At 45.5% G+C, this 22,598-nt stretch overlaps 1 protein-coding gene across 2 annotated transcripts in view; it reads left to right on the plus strand.

Annotated features, from left to right (window-relative positions):
• Positions 1-22,598, plus strand: part of MED16 (mediator complex subunit 16) — a 326,193-nt gene that overhangs the window by 21,199 nt on the left and 282,396 nt on the right. For both annotated transcript variants that reach the window (XM_069216802.1, XM_069216803.1), the window contains exon 2: positions 8,380-8,565. In XM_069216802.1, the coding sequence (XP_069072903.1) occupies positions 8,430-8,565 (136 nt within the window). In that variant the 5' untranslated portion in view covers positions 8,380-8,429. The remainder of the gene's footprint in view (positions 1-8,379; positions 8,566-22,598) is intronic.

Genomic DNA, 22,598 nt, shown 5'->3' on the forward strand with positions numbered 1-22,598 from the left:
AGGTAACACAACATTAGAATACTTATAGACCGTTCCTCCTGACTGGAGGTAAGTGCACACTAATTATATACACACTATCAATCAGAAATTAGTGTAGAAACAGCGAGCATTGGCATTACTTAGTGAAAATAGTGAGGGCCAAACCATATACTAAGAAAGTGGAATGCGAGATACAGTTCCCCACCCAAGGATGCGGAGTTGTTAGAGGGGAGCTGGAGGAACTAGGAACCTCAAGAGATGAGTACCAGAGTGACCTCCAGCGGCCAGGAGAGAAGAGGTAAGTACCTGGTTTTCCCAAGAACTAACAGGAGGGCTTAGAAAAAGGATTATGCAAGAACAGGACCAGTCTAGAAGAAACCAATGGTGAATTCTGGAAGAAGAGGACCTTCAAAAAAAAGGGGACGGAGTCCAGTCCACAATGAGTGTCCAGTGGGGGCAGGATCTACTACCCACTCTTCTGTGGCTGAAGAACCAGGCCAAAGAGGGATGAAGAAGGCCAGCTGTGGAGCCCAGGAACTGAAGAGGAGTCCTTGGAGCTGTGCAGATGGTGTCCCACGTTGGTTGCAGATGGTCAATGGTGTTGAAGAACCACCAATAAGCCTTGGCAAATGCAAGGGGAGAGTTGTGAGGCTGAAGAGGACTAGCAAGGACCAGGAGACTCGGCCCAGGGAGGGGAGTTTGGGTTGACCCTCTGCAGTTGGGAGAGCCAACAGAAGCAGTCACAGCCCCCACAGGCAACCCACTTGCAGCAGGCACAGTAACTCGCAGTGAGACCCAGTCAGCACACCTGAAGAGGAGTCCCACGTCGTTGGAGCAGCAGAGAGGAGACTGTCCTAGGCAGGATGGAGGGCTGGGGATGCAGGGAGCATGAAGATCTCTTGGATCAGGAGCAAACAAGCCTTAGTAGCTGCAAGAGTTGCTGTGCACAGGGGTACTGTCCTGCAACGAGAGGCAATGGCTTACCTTGTCCCAAGTTGGACAGCTGGCCGAGATGACCAAGAGGGCGACTCCAGACCACCACCTATGATGCAGGATCCACGCAGTTCCAAAGGAGAGCAGATCCATGCAGCTGGTGGTCATTGCAGTTGGTGCCTGCAGATGCAGGGGAGTGACTCCTTCACTCCAGTGGAGATTCCTCATTACTTCCTCGTGCAGGCTGAAGTCTTGCTGACCTCACAGGGCGCACAGCCGGGGAAATGTTGCAGTTGCTGGAAGGAGCTGAAGAAACAATGTTGCAAAGCGAAGTTGTCACCAGAGTTGCAGCTTGTCAGTTCCTGAAGAGTCCAGTTGGGGTTCCAGTGGCCAGAAGGTGAAGTAAACGATGCACAGGGGTCCTGGTGGAATCTTGCATGTCGAATCTGGGGAACCACCCTAAGGAGTCCATAAATAGCCCTAAAAGGGGGTTTGGGCACCTAGTAAGGTGCCCACCTATCAGGAGGGGTCTGTGATGGCACCTGAATTACATTGCCATTCAGATGCTCCCAGGGACCTCTGTACATCTTGGTTTCAAGATGACAGAATCAAGTGGCCACCTGGAGGGGCTCTGAGCATCACCCCTGGGGTGGTGAAGGACAGGGGAGTGGTCACTCATCTTTCCAATGTCAAGTTTTGCGCTAGAGCAGGGACGGGGTGGGGGGAGAGGAAGGGAGGTCCGCCCTTGGACAGGAGCAACCGGGTTTATGAAAGGAGGGCACCAAATGTGCCCTTCAAAACATATCGATGCCTTGGGGAGGCTACCCCTCCCAAACCTCCCCTCCCCTTCCGTATTTCCAAGGGAGAAGGTGTTGCCTCCCTCTCCCACAGGAAGTCCTTTGTTCTGCCTTCCCTTGCCCGAGCTGGTCAAGCAGCTGAGGGTAGAAACCTGTCTGAGGGGATGGCAGCAGCACAGGCTTCCCAGAAAGCCCCAGAAGACTGGTAGGGGCAATACTGGGGGCCCTCTAAGGAGCCACCAAAGTGCATGGAATCATACAACCAATACTGGCAACAGTATTGGGGTATGATTCCGACATGTCTGATACCAAACATGTCCATGTTCGAAGTTACCAATATGTAGCTGGACACGCCTGTCACCAGTACACGGGTAAAATGGTATCCCGCACTTATGAAGTCCAGTGCAATGGGAATGGGGTTTGCAGGGGCACCTCTGCTCATGCAGGGGTGCCCTCACACTCAGGGACGTGCACCCTGCTCTCTGGGCTAGGAGGGTCTACCGTAGGGGTGACTTACAGTAACTTGTGGTGAAAGGGTGCATGCACCTTTTCATGCAGGCTGCAATGGCAGGCCTGCAGACACATTTTGTATGGGCTCCCATGTTGGCTCAATACATGCTGCAGCCCATGAGAAACCCCTAAGTGCCATATACTAGGGTCTTATAAGGGGGCACCAGTATGCCAGTTGTAGGGTGTACAAAAGTCTGATGTAACCATATTTAGAGGGATAGAGCACAATTACTGAGTCCTGGTTAACAGGATCCCAGTGAAAGCAATCTAAGAATACTGATAGCAGGCAAAACGCAGGGGTAACCATGCCAAAATAAAGGTACCTTCCTACAAGGCTCATTCTACCAGACCCGTTTCTGCTACCACCGCTCTCTTTGCTGGTGTGTGTATTCAGCAAATATGCTGAGCAGCAACATGGTCCAGCAGGCACACCTTTACACAGCACAGCACCACTGCCTAGATTCCTCTGACCAGAACGATGTGGCTGTGGGACAAGCAGTGTTAAGCTATCTATTTCAGTAAGGTGAACTATTTCTAACTACCTTTCCCACCATCCGCTATGATGCGATTGTTACATGCAAAGGCTAACAATTCTGATTCAAGCATGTTAATCAATAAAAAATCCAATACTGGAAAAGAAAATGTTACTTACCTATAACTATAGTTCTCCAGTACTGGTCTCTTTCGTAGATTCACATGCCACCCACCCTCCTCTCTATTGAGGCTTCCCTTATTTCTCTAAAGTGTTTGTGCTAGAAAAGCTGAGCGACTGGAGTCTCTGTGGTGAGGGTCCTAAAGAGCGCTGTGGCCTTACTGGCTGGACTTTGGGTCTTTTTAAATGATGTGAAAATGCTATTATAGTGAATGTCTTTTAACATGGACTTGTATGTAGGTTTTTCACTACTGATTTCTACTGTACCATGGAGCTCCCACTTCGGGGAATGATTCAAGCATATGAAATTATGAAAGATACCAATACTGGAGAACTACTGTCACAAGTAAGAAACTTATTTTCTTGTGTTGATTGCCTTCTTCGAGGGTCCAGCAATTGACCGGCGTAGGTGTAACAAGGTGACTCGACAGGGCCAGTCGCTTCGTTTCACTGAGTCTTGGTCAGTTGTGCTGGGCCTCCACACGGAGGCAGTTGTCACTCCTCTACTGTAGGTGCGGAGCTCCGACACAAAAGCACACCCCAGACAAAGAACCTTTATTCCTCTCGGCATAAGTCTGTCTTTTTACATCCAGATTAGGTAACCTGAAAGGAAATGGCATATCACTACCTTCTGGGCTGAACGTCTGCGAATTCCGATACTGGAGCACACAATTAGGGATGTATTGTTATTAGCGCTCATTCAAGGTAGGATAATGCTTTTGTGAAGGTCATTGAGAAAATCAGTCGCAGAGGCACAATTAGGGACTGATTGTTATTACCGGTCATTCAAGTTATGAAGGTGATGTGACAAGGTAAAGCAGCAAACCACTCGTGGAGAACGCATTGTTCTCGCTAGTTATTGAGGACAAGACAACTGAGTGGCAAGGTCACTGTGAAGCCCAAGGTTGGAGCACACAATTAGAGGCACATTGTTCTCATTGGTCAGTCACAGGAGATAACAAAAACATGACCAGATCAAGTAAGACGTGTCAGAGTATCAAATGTTTTAAACGTCTGCTCACTTCTGGGTCTTTGTCTAATGGTGTTGCTACCTGGTATTTAAAGAGCACTTTTTTCCGGATTCTTATTTAGGTGCTACATATCATGGGAAGAGCTTGTGTTATTGCCATGTTTCCAATGTTGTGTTTATCATGGACCTCCCACACGGCATAACAAGGTGCGGTGCCGTGGGCCAGCTGTGTTTTGGCAGCTGCATTGAGTTGTCATTGTTGAAGTTTAGGTTGTGGGACAGCTGCTGCCTGGTGAAGATTATTGAATGCTGCCGTATATGATTCATGCCCCCTTGTAATGATTTTCTGCAGTGATGACTATGACCCGAGCACCCCCCCCCCCCCATGTGCCATGCCTGTATGTAAATCCGTTGTAGTCTGGAGAAATAGGTTTTATGCGGTCTGCTGAACTCCGCCTGGTTTACAGCCATGTGTAAATCGTACAGAAGTCTGCTTCAGACCCGAGTTTCCTAGAAAGAACCTTGGTATAATAAAATGTGAGATTTATGGCGATATGGATAGTTCTTAGTCAAGTAGAAACGAAAGGGTCTGTAGACAAGAAACACAAGCTGGGCAGGCAGCCTCAAACTCTGTTTTCCAGTTAGTGAGCTGCTAAGGCTGTCGCCGCCGGATCTATATTTGTGTAGGATTTAACTTTCTATTCCTCTGATTGTTGGTAGTGGTTGCTTGTCACTTCAAAAAGTTGATACATTTAAAACTATCAGTTGGGCTTAACTTAAAAATAACAATCATCCGCATAATTCTTAAAAGCATGTAGAACGGACACACGCTTTTTTCAAGAAGAGCACATAATATTTTGCATCAACAAAGTCTCATCCTATGCTGGTTGCTATAGACTGAAAAGGTGACAGAAAGATCACCTGTGATCCATCTTGGAGAAAGGAGGTCATCTCTCTCAGCTCTGACCCTGCTTCTTACAAAGGATATCCTGGGTGATGGTGCAGAGGCTGTTGGCGACTTCCACAGAATCAGTGACCAGTGTGGGGTCCCGAAGGATGGAGCTTATGGAAGACTGGACATTGAGATGAAACTGTGGTAAATCCGACACTGCTGTAGGAGATCAAAACCCTGCTAGTAGGAACATTTTAAAAAATCGAGCTGTAGACAGTTTTCTCTCAGTAGCATCGGCCTCCTTCACACAGATGGGTGTGATTTATAGATCGTGCACCCCGTGCGGTTTTGTTTTGTAATTGGAGCCCGTGAGTTGGGACACTGGTTGGCTGGTAGCAGAGGCCCTGCGCTTGCCTCTTCAAGCGCCCACCCAGACTTGAGTAAATGTGTGTAGCTCATTCCACTATGTTTTCTGAATCCTTAGGCATGAGCTCATTTGCACCCCAAGGGTGTCCCCATCTTTTCACACTTTTTTGCCCACTGACAGAACTTGAACAAGCTTTTCTGAGAGTGCTGCCACTTTCAGAATCTCCTGTGGTGTTCTCCTTCAGAACTGAACATCTCCATGAACACGGGGGAATGTAGCCTAACCAGGCCCAGGGAGTGCTACTCGTTTGAGTATTTTCAGGGGATCCCTGGTAATTGTGAATTTCTGCCCCTTTTCTTAATATCCTGTGGTTTCAGTCTATGCCCTTCCTCAAACTTGCGTAAACTGACATAAGCAACAGTGTAGGAAGCACGCACTGTTATTGTATTTCAGTTGTGGAAAATCAGTCTACTTAAAATCCATTGCGATGTGCAAAAAACATGTTAGTGCAAGGCTGTAGCAATATAGGCCAGTGTAGATCCTTTGTAGGAAATGCAAATACTATAGGAACAGTGAAATATATCAAATCAAAAAAGGTGAAATGTTTCCATGATCATACAGCATTAAGATCACATTATCACCATTGAGTGTCTCCGTTGTTGAGGTCTTTAAGGCTAGGGGGACTGGTTTGAGGAAAGCTTTTAATCAAATGGTGGAGGTGTGTATTGGAAGATTCCATGAATTCAAAAGAACTGATCCTGGGTGCACTCAGGGTGCTTCATAAATAGAGGGGTGACTGATAGTAAAGCACCCTGTTGGGGACACAGCAGAAGGTTTGGGGCTGTGGTACTGTTTACGGATTTGAAAACTATGGGATGAAATTTAAATAAAAATTTAGATTCATTATCAGTCTGCTGGATTTGTCCCAGTAGTAAAAGGTAAGAGTGTGATGACAATGAATTATGCAGGTGGATAACTTGATGACTTTTTTCTGCTGGAGGAGCGTTGCATGGCTCAGAATATTGAAGCAGACCTACTCGGAGACTCTTACAAGGGCCTTTACAATCAGGGACTTTGAAGAATGGATGGGGAGAGGCAGAAACAGCTTTAAGTTTGGTGTTAGTCAAAACGTCTTGATTTTACTTGTGGAGGCCTTCAGTCACTTTAGTCATTTCGACTGAACGAACCACTGATCTGTTGTTGCCAGTCACATTTCTCTTCTGCCTGCTATATACTACAGCATTGAGCAATGGTTCAGCTGACGTTGGCGACTGGCACTTGCTACCCTCACTGTGAATGACCGCCTGCTGCCTTTCACCAGGAGCAGATCCAGACACTAAGTGCCAGGGCTAATATGGCAATCTGTGCCATTTTAAACACAGTCCAAATACTTTTGCTTCTTGCCCTCGTGCCTTTTTAGGGTTGAGCCTGCATCGCATGCGCATGCGTATCGCTAGCAAGACACTTTAGGGATTAGAAAAGGGCTCGGAGCCCTGTCGACGTCACGTCAGTGTCTTTCATTGGCAAGTTGGCTTGCCTGTTAGAACCCACTTCTTTTCATTAGTGGAAGGCACGCATACGTCATGCCTTTTCCGGTGGTTAGCCCTCCTCCAGCGCAGCGACCAAGTACAGAAAACATGCGAGGCTCGCTGGGTTTGTGGACTACTTTTTCTCTCTTTTCGCAGCGCGATCTTGCTGGGTAGAAGTCCACCGCTTCGCGTACTATCGACCTTGTTACTCAGTTAATTGCACTTTTGCCAATACTTTTATTAGTGTGAACTGTAGCTGCGCGATCGCGCTGTTTTTTTTATTTTTTTTTTTTATGCAAGAAAATTCAGGTTGGGAGTTTCCAACTGTGAACAGCTGTAACTCCGACAAATGCGAGACCCTAGTGCATTGCAAATGCTTGTTTTTCTTTCTTTCTTTTACTTTGATTTAATATAATACAGAGGGTCTTGTAGCTAAACTAACAAATGTTTGAAAAAAGGCAAAGCAAAAAAAAATAAAAAATCATTGACAGAGTTAAACGGCGGGGCATCCAACACAGACCTATTGGCTTTGCTGTCGTAAGTTTTCTCTAATGTGTTTTTAAAATCTGGCCGATGCGGCACTGGAGGCAAAACTCCCTCTTCCATAGCTTCACACAACTGCAAGATAATTATGTAAAAAAAAGGCCTTGCTTGCTCATGCAGCATGGATGGCAAACGACCAACTCCTACTTGAAAACAAAAATACACTTTCTGCTCTCAGGTTCTGCAAGAGAAATAATTAACTTTCGCATTCTTACACCACAGGGGATGGGGTGGTTACCACAAAAGTCAGAATATATTTGCCCTTCACTGTATGTGCATGTTCCATGTGTTCACAAATGCACATTATTAATGCACTAGACAGATCCTCACTCACACAGAGGTTCATCCCACACATTTAAAAAAACATTTTTTAACCAGTGTAAAGGCTGCAGCTGCCAAGTATGTGAACTGCTTTAGGCAATCTCTTGTCTAATTCTGATCTTGTAAGACTGAGTGGATAAGGTTTGTGGAGAGTTATGGGGAAGGGGGAGTCTAAACTATACTTGCCTGATGTTAAACATTCGAAATAAAAATCCTTAATTCAAGCAACATCTCAAAGTCAGTCACATTACCTAGCTTGGTAGATTAAAATGGATACTAGCTGTCCACGTCTTAGTCACCTAGGTATCATCTTTAAAGGACACAAGACCCTTGTCCACCTGAGTAGTTGCTCCTCATGCTGACCCCGTTAATGGTTGCCTGGATGGGTTCCATCATTTGGATCTCTTGTTGAAGTTATTTTGTTAAATGTCTGTCTAGGATAGGCAATGAGGTCTGCAGGCAGCTTTAGAAATAACACAACCTATGGGTCCATGTAGGAGAACCATTTATTCTAGTTGCCTGTGGTAAGATTAAAAACCAAGGAGGAGGGGCCAGAGGAAAGGAATGGCTGTAATCCTAAGTAAAGTTGTGTGGAATCTGGAATAATGTGCAGCCATAGAGGGATAATGCACCATGCGCTTGTGTCCTAAGCTCAGGATCTCAGAGTGGATGTTGGAATGTGGAAGAAGCAAGGGAGCTAGTGTGGATCAATCACTTGTTGTCTTCACTTTCTTCCTTCACAGCGGTGTTGTGTTGGTAGCTGCAGCTTTGAGTGTGGCCCCTGGTTAGCTCCCTCCTATGGAGCACCACAGCTGCATGGAGGTTGGGATGAGATGGACTTCTGCTAGAAACAACCCCTGCTCTTCAGCTTCTCTTTTTGTTTCAGGGGCTTGGATCCCTCCTCTTTCAGGCGTGCAGTCGGACCCCGGGCGCTCCATGGATTTGGCCTATGTCTGCGAGTGGGACCGTCGGCCCAAGAGTAACCATTGCCCTTCAATCCCCCTGGTGTGCGCATGGTCATGCCGCAACCTTATCGCCTTCACAACAGACCTGAAGAATGAAGAAGAGAAAGGTGATGTGATGGGCGCTTGCCTCTTTCCCAACAGTTTCTACTAATCTGGACATTTTGAAAATGTCCCCCTTAAAATGGTGTAATTCCGCAGATGCAGGAAAATATGTGAAGGACATATAATTTTACTTAAGGACGGAGCACTTTTGTAAGTTTGAAGCATGCAGTCACTGTAGCGGCTGACACCTCTGTGGTCCAGATGCACTTGTCATGTCTCCTCATCAGCGACTGTCCTCTGTGCCCCTCCTCCGCCTCATGGCACCTATGTCTACTCATCTGTTTCGAGGTCTTTTCCCTGGGCTAGTAAATATTAATCTAGCTCCTCATCTCATTTGCACTTCTGTGTTTGTGTTATCTCCGTTAATCTTTGTGTCCCCATTCCTTCTCTATCTGTCCCTCCTCGTCAGTCTGTCCATCCAGATCCCTCCAACGTAAACAAACGGTGCAGCATTGCCTTGCGGTCTTGTTGTGATGTTTTGAGTTTGCTGTTCATGGAAGCTCCTAAGGTGGGCTGGTAAGAACGCGTGCTCTTGTCTTGGGCATAAGTTGCCAACATGTGTACCTGGGCCTATTCTAGATGAAGACCTCTTCAGCATACATTGTCGCACAGCTATTGTGCCGACAACAGATATATTAAGAAGATTCAAGGGAACAAATCTGCATGTGAAAGGACCAATCATTGGTGCATGGGACGGAGTAGAGAGACCAGTGTGGAGCACACAAGGTTAGGAAAGTACATAAAATCATTTGGAAAAATAGGGTTTGCAAAGAATGGGACAAACGCAAGTGACGAGGAAAAGACAATTCCCGTTGTGAGCAGGTTTGTACAACATTTTGTGTGGGGTCCTCCAGACAGCAGCAGAGGGGTGTGCCCTTTCACTGCCCATCTTTATCTCATGGAGTGCATGCCCCCTTGTGACCTGACCCCCGTATGAAATAGGGGTGCATCGGGTATTCTGAGGGCTGTCTGAATTGTACAGCGTCTTTTCTTTCATTCTATTGGGTGGACCTCTCATGACTTCCTCCTTATCTTAGGCTCTGTCTAGGATTTGAATATAAAGTCTTACTTTCACTGTGTTCAGACAGTTAGAGTATAGTGGGATCTCAGCCAAAAAACGAATTGAAACCTTTAAAGAGAAAAAGAGCAGCCATTTCTTCATATTTACAGATCCTGCTGGGGGTTCAGACTGGCATTGGATGACTGCAGATTCTACTTTTTTCATGTTCAGCAGCGGTGCCCTGGCTGTGCTTCCTGTTGCTGCAGTGCAATCATTTTTAAAGTGTGTTTAATGTGTTTTCTCATTGTAGTACCCATTTGAAGTTTTTAGTCCATACACCTCCCCCCCTTTATTATTATTATTATTATTATTATTATTATTATTATTATTATTTTTTATTTTTATTTTTATTTATCCTCATTCACAAACTGCAAAGGGGGTCACTCCAAACAGGTTTTGCTCACACGTCTTCTCGGCATTCCTGCCTTCAGCCATTTGTCGCATGCCATTACAACCGGCAAGGCGTGTAATCATTGGACCAATCAAGTTGTTGAATTTAAACCTGTTTTCATATTAATTCAATCATCTTTTCAGTGGATTCCTAAATCTAGATTTCTTGTTTTCTTCCATAAACTCTAATTTTAAATTACACACTAGTGAGTTCTTCCACGCCATAAAAAGAGGGCGGGGAGGTACTGATCCACTTTTTACAGCTCTCCCTCCTGGACAGTAGTAACATATAAAAAAGTAATTTTGCATCATCACTATTACTCGCCAGTGAGTCATGCAGACACCCAAAAATAACTAGTGGAGCGCTTACCTTACAGTTTACTTGAAGAATCTCACTTATTGCTTCACCAACCTTCTCCCAAAATATTTTAAGCTGAGGACATTCCACAAAGATGTGTAGATCATCAACGGCGGCCTGCCTGCATTTTTTTTTTTTTTTCAGCTAGCCGGAATGCCCTGCTCCAGTTTGGAAAGTTTTGCTGGTGACCAAAAGGCTCTGTGAATTGAAAACAAATGAATCTCCTTAAAGCAGCAGGTTTAACTGTGTTATATAAAAGCATAGTAAATACTTGCTATAACTCTTTTAACTGTATCCCTGATAATCGTTCACTCCAAATTTCTTCCCGGGAGGGTAAATTCACCATCTGCAGTCTCTGTTATCAACTAGTACCATCTGGTGACTTCTTTCTTCAAAGGGATTGTCAAATGTACTTGGTCCTCCAGGTCATTCAAACCCCCCCACCTCCACCTTCAAACTCTCTGCCCAGCTGTTTATCTGGAGTTATTTAAACTTAGAAAGCTTACCCCCATCTCCCTATTCAGATTTTCATATGACCTTATTTCCCCATTATGGCAGAGATGTCTTCATTCTAGAAGACATGCCTCTTTCAAAGGGCCATCCAGAACGTCTTTAGTCCAGTTAGGAGAACCTGGCGAATCCCAAACGGGAGCATTCCTGCTGTACTATGGCAAGTTTGTGACCCTCCTCACCGCATACCGTAGCCTTGCTGCATCTTGTAGCACCTTAAATCTCACTTTAAAAAAAAAATATTGGGTCTCCAAATTTGTATAAATAACCCATCTGCCCTCTACCGTTTATCTCCATCATTACTTCAAATAGCTTCCCCAATTCCGAACATCCAGGTTCATTCAATAACTCCTTTGCATTTTTCAAGAAGAAGGCCCATGTGTAACTTTGCAGATCAGATAAAGCCAGCCCCCTTTCTCTTTCTTCCTTCTCAGCCTTTTCCAGGCAATACGGATACCCTTAGCGGCCCAGATAAAGCTACTGATTTTTCCCTGAAGTTTCTTTAACCATTCATAATTGTACATTAACGGTACTGAGTTAAAAATAAATGTGAATTTGGGTAAAATCACCATCTTGATTAGATTTACCCGTCCCACAATAGTAAGGGGGAGATTCATCCATCTCTTCATTAGCTGTTCAGTATCTCTCAAAAGCCTTATAAAATTAGTTTCTGCCAACTTATTTATATCATGTGTAATAGTGATATCCAAATATTTTACCTCCTTTTTAGTAATCAACCTACCAACATCCATATTCCAAGTATTTTCGTTATTGACCTCATAACCGGAAATTTTCCCAAATTACACTGTCAGTTCTTCCAAGGCTGGTTTAGCTTGAATTAAATTGTTCATGTCGACCAGCAAATCATCTGCATATAAAGTAACCTTTCTGGATAGATTCCCGCACATAAATGGGGTTATTCTCTGATCACTTCTAATTCTACATGCCAGAGGCTCAACCTACAAATCAAACAGTAATGGGGAAAGGGGACATCTCTGTCTTGTTCCCCTTTCAATCTTAAACGAGGGGGTTAAGGAACCATTAACCAAAATTCTTGCACCTGGCTCCTGATAAATCTTTTGTAACACCTTAGTAAACTTTCCACCCAGGTTATAGATCTCACATAGGGTTAATTGGGGCTACTTAATCACTCTCTCAAAAGCTTTTGTAGCATCAACCATTACAGCCGCCAAAGGGGCTTGGCATGTACTGACGAGATCAGTTATCCCTTCCAGACCCTGTGTCAGCTCATGCATATATCTACCTTTTAAAAAACCTTTCTGGTCTGTGTGTATGAGCATTCCCACAACTCCCCTAATCTGTCTGCCAGGATTTTTGCAAAAATGTTCAAGTCACAATTGAGCAATGATATTGGACGATAAGAATCAAATTTTTTGGATCTTTACCTGGCTTTAAATTTATTGTCATAATGGCTTCCTTCCAAGATGGGGGGGAGCATACCGCCATCTAGGATATCATTACACAGCTCCACGAAATGCTTCACTATGCTACTCTCCAGGGCTCTGTAAACTTCCATGGGTAGCCCATACGGTCCCGGTGCTTTACTCAAAATACCAGCTTTTATAGCTTGCTCCGCTTCCATCATCTTAATCGATTCATTTATTATTGATTTTTCTTTCTCATTTAGTGAAGCTAAACCTAACTCTCCTTCCCACGCCTTCACTGACTCTGGTGGCACCACTAAATAATCTGTATATAATTCCTTAAAAAAGCTATAAAAACTTTCTCCTATCTCCTTCCCACTTCTCTTCACCTCTTCTGAGTTCTTACCCTGAATTTCTGTCACCCTGTTTCTGACCGTTTTCATTTTCAAGGCCAGCATCCTGCCACACTTCTCCCCATATATGAAATATGCCACCCTATGAACCTCACATCTCAGCCTAGTCCTTCTCTGTTTTACTGCAACCAAATCCAGTCGAGCTACCTGATCTTCTTTACGTAGTTGCTCCACTTCATCATCCTCAAGGCCTGAACATGACAGCTTCTGATCAGTTTGGCATATCTGATTTTCTAAGATACTAACCTCTCCTTATAAGCTTTCCTCTTAAATGAGGCAGCCCTTATTAATCTCCACCTCAAAAAAGCTTTAAAAGTGTCCCATATCAACGCTAATGAGGTTGACTCTGTATGGAGACTAAAAATTTCTTCTGTTTCTACTCCTAACTCGGCTACTACATCCTCGTCTAATAATACCGTTCTAACGTCCATCTACTCTCACCTCCATTGATCGGAAGCCTAATCTTCAAACTGATCACCAAATGGTCTGATAAATGACCCCCTACATGTGTTACTTTCTCCACACTGTCTCTTAGGCCTTCATCAATTAATATATAATCGATCCTCGACTTGTGTCAATACTTTTTATTATTGTAAGTATAACCTCTCTTAAGCCCTATCTTCTCTCTCCAAACATCATATAAACCAAATTGGGTCATCATCAAGTATAACTGAGACTGCATCTTCTTGTTAATTCGTGACCTACTACACGAGGACCTATCCAACTCGTAATTCAGCGCCACTTTGAAATCCCCCATCCATATTCTAGGGTCCTGGTATTGTAACAGAATTTGAAACAGCTCTGTCAATGGGGCAACATCATCTCTATTAGGCCCGTAGTAACCCACCAATATAAGGTGAGTCATATACCCCTAGCCTACCTACTACCCACCTCCCTGATTTATCTAATGCACCCTCAACAAAAGAGATATTAGGGTGATTCTTGATTAAGATAGTCACCCCTTTGCTGCCTCCAGCATGGTTAGAGCTTACTACCTGTTGTACCCATTTATGTGACTTAAATACATCCAGACATTCCTGCTGAGATAAATGTGTTTACTGTAAAACCAGAACATCCGCAGGGGTGTCTTTTATACACTGCACGAGCCTCCTTTGTCTACTTTTCACCTGTAAGCCATTGACATTCCAGGACAGGAAATTCAGGACCTTAACTCTCATCATCCTGAGTTAAATCCTCGCCTGCGCTTATGCCACCTTCCCCCTCCCATGTTCTCCCCACCTCTGAGGACCAATTTCTATTTTTTTTCCTTTTCCCCTTATGCTTCCCAAACCCACCTGGTCCACCCCATTACTGAAGACCCTGGGAGAACCCACCCTAATTCCTCAGACCAGGCGTCACCACCTGGGGGGAGGGGTCTGGACGCTAACTCAATCATTGATTATAACCTAGCAAGCTAACCGTTGGCTAAAAGGAGGGGGCACGTACAGGACCGGCATCATTCTTTAAACTCTTAATTAGATCATCTACCTCCCTGCAATCCCTAAAGTTATACATTTTGTTGTTTGCCATCACTCTTAAGGAAGCCAGGAACCTTAATTGGGCCGTTACCCCCAACTTCTTTAATAAATCAATTATTTTCCCCATCTTCCATTGTTTGTTAAATGTTACACTTGCAAGATCCGATCTAATCTCAAAGGAGACCCCGCCCACTGATATAGTTTTCTTCTTTAATGCTGCTGCTAGAATACGTTCTTTAATTACGTATGTATGGAAACAGACCAAGTTTTCCTGGGCTTATCTCTGTTGGGGGACATTTTTGCCAGGACCCTATGTACTCTTAGAATATCTTTTGCAATGTCAACATCTACCTAATCAGGCAGGACAACTTGTCTTATTAGTCGGACCACTAACCCTTTCAGGTCATCACCTTCTCTCGTAGGGGATTTCCATGTATAGTCATGAGCGTAGAATAATTCCCCACCCGCCTGCAGGGACCCCGGAGCACTTTTTCCAATATCACTTCTTAAGTGTCCCTGTTCGCCTTACTTCAGAAAGGCCTGCCAAGACACTTAAGAATGTTCCCATGCAGTTTCTAGGAAGGACTACAGTGTTCAAGCTTCTTCATTCACATTGTCCTTGAAGTAAAATCATTAAAATGCTTGACAAATAAAAGCCATTTTTCAGACAAACTACTTCCAATAACTTCTTTTATTTCACAAAAACCTCTAAGAAGGAGTGCAGAACAGTGTAGCCCATAGGCTGCCATTAGTAATGAAGAAAAAGTATACTGTGCCTTTAAGAACAGCCAGACCTCCAGTATCCCATCATGCCTAGAGAGAGGCTGTTACGCATTTTTTTTTTATCCGGCACCTGCTGACAGGACCCTGGAGCATTGAACTCGACCGTTTTTTTTTATTTATTTTTTTTTAGTTTTTTTCCTTCAAAAATATTGAGAAGCTTTCAAAAAGAAGGCTTCATTCGACGTCTTTTGTCTTTCTCTACTACATTTTGAAGTTTTCTGACACAAGTTTAAGGCTTTTTTCCTCAAAATGCCTTCCTTGTTTGCCAAGTGCCCTAAATGTGGCAGAAAGAAGGCTAAAACAGACCCTCATGAGCTCTGTATTATTTGTCTGCCTTCATCACACATTCCTGCCTCCTGCAACATCTGCAAGACGTTCTCCAGGCACACTACGCAACAGAGAGAAAATTTGCCTTCAAGGGAGAGCAGAGAGACGCCAATGAACCAGTGGGACCTCTGAGCAAGGGGAAGGTCAGTCTTCCACCAGGGCTCATACCTTGGCCTCCAGTGGTCGTGGGAGGTCTGAGAGACTCTCTTTAGGGCGAAAACAACATCGGTCCCGGTCGACATCGCGAAGGTCGACATCGAGAGGAGGTACGGCGCCGACATGTTCGCCGTCGAAGTCCGGTTCAACGTCGTACAGAAGTCACCAGTCGACGTCAAGGCACCGTACGAGGGGTCGATGTAGACGTCATGGGTCGACGCCCGCACATTGTCAACGTCGAGACGGGGAGAGAGATCAACGTCGAGGACTCCTTCGATGAGCCAGAAAAGGCAGAGAATGTATTCCTCATCGGAGCGCTCTTCCTCAGTAGTGCTGCTTCCTTTGTCACCTTCTTCTCCTCCTTCTCCGCCTAGGTCTCCTCCTCCAGAGCTTCTGGCAACGCCGCCTCAGTCAACGGGCCAAGAGTTGCCACAACCAGCGCCACTTCCGGCACCTCAAGTACCGTTAGTATACCGCCTAGACCGTGCTCTACATCGCGCCACCGTTCACGCCATGCCCATGACTCTTCAAGGAAACATGAGAGGGAGTCTTGGTCTTCCACCAGAGACTATTCACCTACTTTGTCAGACTCTCATCCTCCTCGGTCCTCACCAGTGGATGACATTAACACCTTCCATGATGTCCTGGTACAAGGTGCGTCAAAACTAAATATACAGATGGTCGCCCCTACGCCATTGGCATCTGTCATCGTTGAAACACTACAACAGCGTTCAGCTGCCAGACCACTACTACCCCTAGTGCCTGGCCTCTTGGAGCCCGCTATGGAGGTTTTCCTTACACCGGTATCGACAAGGCCTGCACCGTCCAGGCTGCAGAAGAAGTATCGCCCTCCGGAGCAAGATCCGGTCTTTTTGCGCTCTGATCCGCCACCGGACTCAGTAGTCATTTTGGCGGCGCGCAAGGCTCACGCAACTTCTCCATCTTCCACCTCTCCTCCAGATAAGGAGAGTAAGTGATTAGACTCGACAGGCCATAAAGTATGTGGTTCGGCGGCGTCCTCTATGAAAACGGCGAGCGCCACAGCTCTTTTGGGCAGGTATGATAGATCTTTGTGGGACTCCATCTTGCAATTCGCAGAACATCTCCCAAGAGATCAAAGAGAGGACTTTTTAGAAGTAGCTAAAAAAGGCGCTATGGTCTCCAACCAAATCATAAGCACGGCAGCAGATGCGTCTCTGCTTTCAGCACATTCTTACTGCAATGGTGTGACACTGAGAAGTCATTCCTGGCTGCGGCTCACGTCATTAAAACCAGATGCGCAGCAAAGAATTTTTAATCTGCCATTTTCTGGATCCACATTATTTGGCTCAGACGCAGATGACGAGATGGCAAGGATGAAAGCGGAGGTGGACACATTAAAGGCAGTAGGATTGGACAAACCTAAAGAGCAACGTAGGTCCTTCCGTCCTTTCCATCGCCGTTACACCACGCAGTGGGTTCAAGCCCCTCAATGGGCCCCTACGAGGCCTCACCAGCAGTACCAGCGACCCTACCAGCACCAGCGTAAGGCGCAGAGGGGACGATCAATCCATCAGTCCACTCAGAGCACCCGACAGCCTACCACCTCAAGGACCTGAGAATTTCCTTCCCCAGCTTCGTTAACCACTCCGGTGGGGGGAAGCGCCACCAATTGCCTGGTAGAGTGGCAAAAAATTACAACAGACGCTTGGGTCTTAGACATTGTACAGAAGGGATATTGGCTCAGATTTTCAGCACCACCTCTGGCTATCCCGCCAAAACAAATGACTGCACACCTCGATCTCCTAAAGGTGGAAGTTTCCATCCTCCTCGAAAAGAGAGCAGTGGAATCGGTTCCCCTCAGCCAACAGGGGACGGGTATTTACTCAAAAAACTTTCTCATCCCAAAAAAGGACAAAAAAAATTCAGGCCCATTCTAGACCTCAAAATGGCTAACAAATGGATCTGAAAGGAGAAGTTCAGGATGATATCCTTACACCAGATTTATCCTCAGATTATGCAAGGAGACTGGCTTTGCTCAGTGGATCTACACGTTGCATATTTCCACATCCCTATCACAAAGAAACAACAGAAATTCCTGAGGTTTATGGTAGGTCAAGATCACTTCAAATACACGATCCTACCATTCGGTCTCAAGTCTGCACCCAGGACCTTTTCCAAGTGCATGGCAGTGGTGGCAGCTCCCCTCCGGAGGAAACTAATCTTCATATACCTGTATCTTGACGACTGGTTAATCAAAGCATCCACTTATGCAGAAGCAAAACGGCATTTCCAAATGACCTGCGACCTTCTGTACCGATTAGGTCTTCATATCAACTTTCAAACGTCAATGACAGTACCTGTCCAGAGGTTACATTACTTAGGAGCTACCATAGACACACTGCAGGCAAAAGTGTGGCCTTCGGAGGAACAACCCTTATCTATTCTCCGGAAGTGTCGGGATCTCCGATCAATGAATCACCCAACAGTGCAGACAGTCTCCTCAGTTCTCGGATCCATGGCATCCTGCATTTATCTGACACCCAACGCTCGCCTCCACATGCGTCTGCTTCAGGAATGCCTGGAGGAGCAGTGGAATCAGTGGTCAGGGAGCTGGGAAGATCGAATTCGCCTATCCCCTCATGCAATCAGATCTCTAACTTGGTGGTGCTCTCCAACCAATCTCCTAAAGGGGATGCCATTCCGGGTACAGCCTCCAACGTAGACTATTGTGACAGATGCCTCTCCTCGGATGGGGAGCTCATATGGATCACCTGCAAATACAAGGCCGATGGACACAGAAAGAATCTTTATACCACATCAATCTCCTAGAACTACAAGCGGTACACCTAGCTCTCAAGGCGTTCCTACCATCAATCACAGCAGACAACTTGCTGGCGCAGACAGACAATACCACCACTATGTTCTATCTGAACAAACAGGGGGGCACCAGATCCAGAATCCTGTCTCAGGAATCCCAGACAATATGGCACTGGCTCCTAGCCAGGAAATTGAACATAGTGGCTACCCATCTTCCAGGGGTTCAGAACTTGCAAGCAGATGCCCTCAGCAGAGTTCTAGAAAAGAACCACGAGTGGGTGCTCAACGAAGACGTCACTCAAGACATTTTCCGTTTGTGGGGCACACCTTCTATTGACCTATTTGCCACAGAGGAAAACAGGAAATGCCGCAACTTCGCGCCAGGTTTTACCACCCAGAATCGCTGGACAATGCTCTGTAGATAGACTGGTCCAACAAATTTCTGTACGCCTTTCCACCGATTCCGCTGATCCCAGCAGTCCTCCTCAAACTGTTGATGACATCAGCCACAATTATCCTCATTGCTCCAGAGTGGCCGAGACAGTGGTGGTTCCCGGATCTGCTTCAGAGATCACTCTAGCCCCATCTCTGGCTACCCTGCAGACCGGACCTCCTGACGAAGTTCGGCAGACTAATGAGGCACCCCAATCTCTCATCATTGAATTTGACGGCATGGCTCCTGAGCTAGTCCAGTATGGTCACCTAAACCTGCCACAGGATTGTATGGACATTTTAAAGGAGGCGAGGAGGCCGTCTACTCGTTCGGCGTACTCTTTCAAATGGAAAAGATTCTGCACCTGGTGTTCCTCTAGAGGGATAGATCCTACATCTTGCAAAGAAGACGTCATTCTCCCTTACTTGTTGCATCTGGCACGATCGGGCCTGCAGCTTTCTTCCATAAAAATACATTTGGCAGCCTTAGCTGCTTATAGGAAGACTCCTTCTCAGACCTCTTTCTTCAGAATCCCAGTGATAAAAGATTTTCTAGAGGGGTTAAAGAAGGTCTTTCCTCCAATTAGACGCCCTTCACCACCATGGGAACTTAATGTGGTCCTTTCACGTTTAATGCAGCACCCATTTGAACCGATACACAAGGCATCCCTCCAACACCTCACTTGGAAGACAGCCTTTCTAGTAGCGATCACCTCAACATGAAGGGTCAGCGAAATCCAGGCCCTCTGTGCACACGAGCCTTACACAATATTTCATTCTTCCAAAGTAGTCTTATGAACACATCCAAAATTTCTACCTAAGGTCCTATCCGACTTCCACATTAACCAGTCGATTTCCTTGCCCACGTTCTTTCCAAACCCTTCCACCCCAGCTGAGACGGCTCTCCATTCTCTAGATGTTAAGAGAGTATTGAAATTGTATCTAGATAAGACCAATCCTTTACGGAGAACTACACAACTGTTTGTTAATTACGGATCTGTACGTACTGGCTTAGCCACCTCCAAGCAATCAATAGCGAGATGGATAGTCTCTTGTATTTTATTGTGTTATCAACTAGCTAAGAAAACCTTAGAGGGTAAGCCTAAAGCCCATTCCACCAGAGGAAAAGCGGCTACCACTGCTCTATTGCAAAATGTTCCATTAGCAGGAATTTGTAAAGCTGCGACTTGAAGATCAGTTCACACCTTTAATAAACATTATTGTCTAGATTCGGACGCCAAGGCAGATGCTCAAGTAGGCCAGGCTTCTCTTAGAAACCTTTTTACTTGAGAACATATTCACGGATTACTCTAACTGCTCCTCCGCTGGTTTTGGGACGGGCTTGGTATTCTATTCTACGCTTATGACTATACATGGAAATACCCTACTAGAGAATGTATAGTTTCTTACCTGTAACTCCAGTTCTCTCGTAGGGGTATTTCCATGATAGTCCTAAGCAACCCTCCCACCTCCCCGGGGGAGCAGTTAGATGACTTTATTACGTTTATCCTTATTGTCAGCCAGTAACTACCTGCAAAAAGAACTGAGGTAACAACCTCTCTCTAGGCATGATGGGATACTGGAGGGCTGGCTGTTCTTAAAGGCACAGTATCCTTTTTCTTAATTACTAATGGCAGCCTATGGGCTACACTGTTCTGCACTCCTTCTTAGAGGTTTTTGTGAAATAAGAAGTTTTTGGAATGAGTTTGTCTGAAAAATGGCTTATTTGTCGAGCATTTTAATGATTTTACTTCAAGGACAATCTGAATGAAGAAGCTTGAACACTGTAGCTCTTCCTAGAGGCTGCATGGGAACATTCTTAAGTGTCTTGGCAGGCCTTTCTGAAGTAAGGCGAACAGGGACACTTAAGAAGTTATATTGGAAAAAGTGCTCTGGGCTCCCCGCAGGTGGGCGGGGAATTATTCAACGCTTATGACTATCATGGAAATACCCCTACGAGAGAACTGGAGTTACAGGTAATAAACTATACCTTCCAGCCCCTCAGGGACTCTCAGAAATCTTAGATTGTTCCTCCTTTGGTTGTTTTCCAGGGATTCCAACTTACCCATAGCCTCTTCCTCTCTTACTTTCAGGCTTTGAATCTTTCCTTATTTCTTCCACTGTGATCCTCAGATCTCCAACTTCCACCTCTAAAACAGCCATTCATCCTGCTCACTCATAAATTTTCTTACCGAGATCCTCACAGAGATTTCTAATTTCTAGCTGGTTGGCATTTGAAGTCTCAAACCCTCCCTTTAATTCCATTGATAACACTCTCAGCATCTCGGTAACAGAGTGACTAGGAAAAACTTCAGAGTTCCTACTTCCCAGGGGCTCTTCCTCCTTTGCGGATTTCTCTCCTTTTGACTGCTCCTGCACCAAGCATCCTGCAACCCCTGTTTCTCTGGCCCTGGCTCTAGAGGGCTATTTTGTACCCTTGCAGGGATATCTTTATAATTATCATGTAATGTATCTACTAGTCTAGATCAGTCCAGGATCATCATCGTATAAACTCCCATTTTTTTGTCTAAGTTGAGCCAATTGAGCAGGATGGTTCAGCATGCTTTCACCCGCCATAACCCCCTCCAGATCACCACCCAAGCTTCTACCCTGAGCCATTCTTGCCCCACCCTTTGCACTGTCTCCTGACAAGTTGGCACTCCAGATACTCCAGGAAGGACTCTAAAATACATTCTCGGCGATGGGGTAATCTTCACTTTCCTGTTGGTAGCAGAACCCAACTTATCCAAGGTGCCCTTCTTTTTGGGTTTATTCACGTTCTGCCCACTTTTATTCCTAGCTGTCTTTTGCTTTTGAGGGGACTCTAACCTTTCTACTGCGTTCTCCTTAGCTGCTACCACTATCTCTGCCCTCCTACCACTTCTTAATGAGTAAGCTGGGGCTCTACTAGCATTACTAGCGCACCTAAGCACCACCTTTCCTCCTCCTTCCAGCTCATCCACACTCTCCTCCACAGCACTAGGGGGGCCTTGACTTTTACTGCTAACTCCGGGTAGCACTGCAATATTAGCAAACAATGTGTACCTTTAAACTCACTTCGACACTCTTGCTCTTGCCTTTGGTTGCTTTCAGCTTCAATTGGTGAGTAGGTGCCCACACCGCCTCCTAGCCATCCACCTCTGTGCTGACTCTGCCCGCTCTAGCATTCCTTCCCCGGAACGGGATCCATGCTGCTATTTCCCTTCCACACTGGAAGTCAGCCGCAGCCCTAGACCACTGTGGCTTACTGCCCACCACCACTACCTCTTCTCACCATCCTTGAATTCCCCTCGTATCCCTGCCGTCTACTGCCTCAAGCCTCTGGTAAGTCACTATACGCTCATTTCATCCAGAGCCCGCCGGAGCCCTCCCGCAGCCAGCTCCTTAGCCAGCCGCCATTTTCTCCCCACACTCCTATAAAAGATATGCCCCCCCATCTCTTGTATAAAAATGTTAATGTCAGTAAATAAACTACCAAGTAGCAGCCCTAGTTAGAACTACTTCTCCCATCCCCCCCACCGAAAAACAATAAAGAGTGATGAGTATTTAAAAAAAACAAACTTTTTTTACTGTTCGGACATTGAGGATACTGCCTTAGTTAATGGTTGATGACCTGATATTTCTTTAAAGTGCAGTGTCTTGTGTTGCATGTGCCCCATTCTGTTCAGTACAGGGCTTCCTAGAGTCTAGCTGCTGCTGCCACAAACAGGATGTTTATCTGCACATACAGTTCTTGTGAGCTGAATCACCACTATATGCTGGTGAGAGCCTAATTACTGGCTTTGTTTTTCAGAGCCATAATGTCTAATAGAAAAGGGAGGGTTTCAGGGCTTTTCCAGAAGTTTTGTGTACCACTTCTCAGAGTGAATTCTGGAAATCGAGATGGCAGTGATCTTTATGGCCTTTGGCTGTATATTTGTTTTTAGAATTGTTAGAAGGGCCTTATG

The sequence above is a fragment of the Pleurodeles waltl genome, chromosome 12 (assembly GCF_031143425.1).
Source record: "Pleurodeles waltl isolate 20211129_DDA chromosome 12, aPleWal1.hap1.20221129, whole genome shotgun sequence".
Taxonomy (NCBI): Eukaryota; Metazoa; Chordata; class Amphibia; order Caudata; family Salamandridae; genus Pleurodeles; species Pleurodeles waltl.